The sequence below is a fragment of the Humulus lupulus genome, chromosome X (assembly GCF_963169125.1).
Source record: "Humulus lupulus chromosome X, drHumLupu1.1, whole genome shotgun sequence".
NCBI classification, from domain to species: Eukaryota; Viridiplantae; Streptophyta; class Magnoliopsida; order Rosales; family Cannabaceae; genus Humulus; species Humulus lupulus.
In genome coordinates, this window is record NC_084802.1 from 125,715,187 (window position 1) to 125,720,442 (window position 5,256).

At 32.2% G+C, this 5,256-nt stretch overlaps 1 protein-coding gene across 2 annotated transcripts; it reads right to left on the bottom strand.

Moving 5' to 3' along the window:
* Nucleotides 1-562: 562 nt before the first annotated feature.
* LOC133807395 (uncharacterized) lies at nt 563-3,608 on the bottom strand. 2 transcript variants are annotated; one of them, XM_062245711.1, is made up of 3 exons: nt 2,955-3,608; nt 1,958-2,118; nt 563-1,391 (listed from the first exon to the last, which is right to left on the bottom strand). In XM_062245711.1, the coding sequence occupies exons 1-3, from the start codon at nt 3,535-3,537 to the stop codon at nt 876-878; spliced, it is 1,260 nt and encodes a 419-aa protein (XP_062101695.1). In that variant the 5' UTR covers nt 3,538-3,608; the 3' UTR covers nt 563-875. The 2 variants fall into 2 exon arrangements, with proteins under 2 accessions (XP_062101695.1, XP_062101693.1); XM_062245709.1 differs by having other exon boundaries at nt 1,958-2,145; nt 2,955-3,606.
* Nucleotides 3,609-5,256: the final 1,648 nt, after the last annotated feature.

Sequence of the window (5,256 nt, forward strand, 5' to 3'; positions counted from 1 at the left end):
GGGAAAATTTGTATTAATGATAGATGATTAACATTAATGACCACAACCTCTATATATAGGGCTGGGGTATCTCCTTGTAGGGGGTTCAGATTTTTAGATAGAAAACTCTGTAACTCAGTGCAATATATATGTTGCCTGAAAACCACCAAGCTCACTAAATACCAGAGACTCATGGACTATGACTCTTTTATAGCCTAAACCATGTAAAACTCGTGTTCTTTTATATATTTTTTTTACACTCTCAAATTTGGTTGATAGTGAAAAAAGTAGTCAACAGTATTGTTGTGGGGTTGATGTTTAGTTGAGACTGTATTTTTGTAATTATGAAACAAATTGTATTTTTGAAAACTTGAGTTAGTAAAATTTAAAAAAAAAATCAAGGGTCATAAAAATATAAAAAAAAAACATAAAAAAATGTGTACTTATGGAAAAAAAAAAACCTCTTAAAACAACCCTACAATTCAAATATGGTAAGCTAAGATGTATTAACACAAGGAGGGGCTTTTGGTTTTGCAAAAAGAAATAGGAGAAAAATTCTAAATTGATATCGAAACAAGGAAAGTATAGAGCAAAAAAAATGCAAAATTGTTTTATTGCTTTGAAGGTATACACATTATTAATGGGGCAAACTTGTTTTTCCTTTCCCCAAATTAGTAAAATTGTCGTAATTACACGCCTATAATAACTAATCAATCAATTCAAACCAATCACATCATGTACAACAAGTTTTCAAGACACAACACAACACTAACCCAGTGTAGAACAATTCGGAAGCCAGAAAAGTCTTTGCCCCTGAAGATAACATCCAGTACTTTTCTCCAATGAGTATGGCCACCCCATGCAAAATCTATCAACAGTTATCTTTCGTTGACTTTTCATAATCCTTTGGGACAACATTTTAACCATGTGGGAGCTTGAAAATCATCATCCTCAAGATCACTGAATGATATGTCCTCTTCATTTCCTATAGAAATAGATGTTCTACTATACTCATTAAATTCAAAATCATCCTCTAGCCAATCATCTTCATTGTCTTCATGGTTCTTAACAAGTATGTTAGAGGAGGGACCAACTGTCAAATTTTTATCCTCGGTTTTAACCACAGGCTTCTCTTCAATGACAGACTTGTCAACAAAATGCAACTCAGAACTTTCAAGTGGGTACTTCTCAGTCTCGAAGACTGTTGGAGTGGAGAACATGGTTGATCGTGAAGGAGATGTCTCAATGAGTTTGTCTTCGCAATGAGCACCAAAGGATGATATAGAGGCAAGATCTTCATGTAGGAAAACAGCACTTTCTTTTAAACACGAAGTGCTTCTACCATACAATTCTGAATCTGACGTAGTATGATTTTGTAGTTCCTGCATCCACTTTGCTCTGGCTTCCATTAACTGTAAGCAGTAAGTTGGAAACTAATTCAAGCAGGGCATTCTTCAGACAAAAACAGGCAACTGTTCCACCAAAAAGTGTAAAACAAGAGATTACCTCTGAAAAGTTACTATAATACTTATAGAAACGTGTATTTAATTATAGGTCGTAAGACTCATAACTAATACAACTTTAGGCAGCTAGATAAAGAAAGTTTTGAGATGTATCCCTAGTTCTTTCAATTTTGTCAATGTGCAAGAACAAACATCAAAAGTTGCCGTAGCACAAGCCTACAAACTCAAATATGTATTGGAGTTCAACCAACCATTAACATTCAGCAACTAGAACTTGAGAACATTCTTGAGCATAGTCTCAGATGAAGTTACACGGAAAAAAAGTAACTCTAAAATTGGCAGATAAAAACAGTAGGCCACTTTGTTTATTCAGATTGTTTTTCAAAAAGTATTATCCATAGAGAAATTCAGTTCCGAAGTCAATTTAAAATTAACAAAGAATTTTAAAAGTTAGTATGCTAACCAATTGTAAAATTTGTTTGTACAAAAGACAACAAAAATCTCAACTAGCTTACCTGGGGTGTAGACAAGGTTTCTGCGTCTTTCTTATTGAGTCTTGAATGCAGAAGAACAAAGTAAACTTTCCAAAAGTAACTCTCACTCATATGGCAGGGGCAAAGCTCAATTCTCAAAGCGGCTAATCTAGGAGCAAGACGTTCGATGACCAATGCATGTTCTTGTTGAGCATTGGACATGTCAAAATCTATAAAATCAATTATTCATCACCAATAGAACCAAGTACCTGTAGTTTAACTCTTAAGGAGAAACAAAAGGTACAAAACAAAACAAGATTGGTTCATATAAAAATTCTACAATCGAATCTTTTATTGCAATATAATATAGTTCCTCAACATTTTTATGTTTTCAGATTTAGGAAATAATAGTAAACCCTATTGCTCATTTAGTTCTACCTCAGAACATCTATTTGATTATATTCATAAATCTTAGTACATCAGCACCTTCTGTACTTTACACAATCGTAATCAAGAAAAATAAAAAATGGAGCAGACATAACAAAGAGTTGACATTTTCCCTTAGGACGTTATCAAATTGAACGCAAGTCATAACCATGAGAAGAAAAACAAGATTGTATTTCCATGGTGAGACATAGAAAAGGATCCAGCATGGCATGGAAATGTACATAAATGCCAAGTAATTAACATTTGAAAGGAAAAAGGATAGCTTGGGTTAATCAAATACCAAGATAAGATAAACATAAAAATGTAGTCATTATAGCTCAGGCAATTGACATGTACCAGTACAACGCAATTTCAGAGATAAAAACAAGAAAGCGCCATTTTTACAAAATGACAAAGCGGTCAGCACCAATAAAAAACCATGGACATGGGACATTGTTAAAGAACTCAAGAATTCATTGATTTCTTTTTTCGTATTTTCTCCGTAGCGGGTTCAAGAAAAATTCAAATCACATAATAAAGTATTGGGGTCAACTATATAACATTAATAACATTAAATTATATATTTTCAAAAACAAAAGCAATAAATACATACCATCTAACTCTTCCTCCTCATCCAGAGGAAAGTCCAACCACGTCTCCGGATGCATCGCGATATTTCTTGCAAAAGCCAATACCTCATCAGTGATTCCCAAATAGTCTTCCATATACAACTCTTCTTCTCCTTCGTCGTCGTCGTCCTCCTCTTCCTTCCAAGCTGAAACCGGAACCGGATCCGGTCGACTCGACGGTTCAGATCGATCCCAATTGGGGAGCGATCGATTGGAGGGGGTGGACGGTTGTGATGGGGGTGGCGCGAGGAACGAGGCAACCCCCCAAAATTGCCGGGTCAGGGCTTGTTTGAATTCGGAAAGGTCCTCTTTGACACCTCGATTCTGAACATCTTCTTCTTCTTCTTCTTCCCCCTCCTCCTCCTCGGTCTCTGATTCAATTCCATTGTGTTGTCGTTGAAATTGAAGAAGGTCGGGTTCGGTAGGTGAAGATGTAGACGGTTCACCACACTGGTCATTCAAAACGACATCGTTATATTCGTCGTCGTTGGGATCGTCGTCGGTGTCGTCGTCCTCGTCGAGTCGGAGAGAGTTTGCTAGGGAGCGAGCTAACCATGATGAAGACATGTTTTCTTTAGGTGAGAAAAAGGTAAAAAGAAAAGGTTCGATCGATTGAAAAACGGGCGTTTTTAAAATCCCAGTTTTGGGTTTTTTGTATGTATGTACGAATGTAGTGAGGATGCGAAGTTGATCTCATGGTTTGTGACTACCGTGTTCCCTAGCTCTAACTTTCCGAATAAGATTTAGCCACGTAAGTAAAAAAAGGATTCAAAATATTTTATTTTGAAAACAGAGCACTAGATTGGCTGGAGTTTTGGCAGTAAATCCAATGTCTGACCTGGAAAATATTTGACTTTTGCGTACGACTAGATATAGACAAAAATTAATTAATTATTATTATATTTAAAAATTAAAGAGAGCGGAGAGCAGCTGGGGCCTTTGGGTTTGAAGCCCATTATTGTTTTCAGAGGCCCCATTGGTTCTGAATTTTTGAAGGTTGATTTAAAAAAGAGAATTTTTAAAAAATATTATTTTTATATTATTATGTACAAAAATATGAGAATTATATATATTTTTAATTTGTATAAGAAAATTTATTAAAGTAAAAATTAAAGTGTGAGAAACACAATTAATAGCTAACTAAAATATGAAAATGCAACATTTTTTTATCATAGTTATGTTTTCTTGGATTTCGAAAGTAATTTTATTTTATTTTTTAATTTAAATTTTTTTCTTTATTTTTTAATTATTTTTTCAGTTATTTTTTATTTCTTACTTATTTTTCTACTATTTAATTTTTTTTTTCTACCAATTTTTTCTTTCTATTTTTCATTTTTCTTCTTCTTTTTCATTTTTATTCATTTATCTATTTTTTTTATTTCATTTGTATTATTTTTTTTCATTTTTTTTTCAGTTTTCTTTCCTTTTTTTTTCTTTTTTTTTTTCCTTCTATTTTTTTTTCATTTTTGTATTTATTATTTTCTCCTTCCACTTTTTTTCTTTTTTCACACTTATGAGCTTTTTTTTCTTTCTTTTTTTCTTCTTCTATTTTTTCTTTTCATTTTTTTCTACCAATTTTTTTATTCATATTTTTTTTCTTTTCATTTTTCTATTATTTTTCTTTTTCTTCTTTTCATTTTTATTTATTCATCTGTTTTTTTCCTTCATCATTTCTTTTATTTTTTTCATATTTTTTTTCATTTTTGTACTTATTATTTTCTCATTCCATTTTTTTTATTTATTATTATAATTTTTTTTATATAGTTTTTTCCACTATTTGTAAAAAAATTCAAATCAATTTTTTAAGCATTTTCGTTTTACTATAACACTTATAGAAATACCAAAATTTGGAAAGAAAATAATAAAAATATAAACACGTGAATGGGTAATTGGTTACATTCATGTTCTTTGTGTGTATATTTCTGGGAGTAATTGGTTACCTTTCACGTTCTGGTGTGTGTATATTTATGGGTTCTTTATGGTAACTCGTTACCTATGTTACTAAAATCATAGTTACTTCTTCTTCCCATTTTAATGAAGTGTTCTTCCCATTTTTTCCTCAAATTTGATGTTTCTTTTCATATTTAATATGAGTAACTTGTCACCCATCTTATTATAACTGGTTACCCATCTTATGGCAGAAAGTTACTCCTCTCAAGATAACTGATTATCCCTCCTGGTACATATTTAACATAACTCTAGGATTTTTTTATATAACTGTCAAAGATCAATCAAGTAACTGGTTACCTTATTCAGGATTTGAAAAAAGAAACGTACAATAAGAAA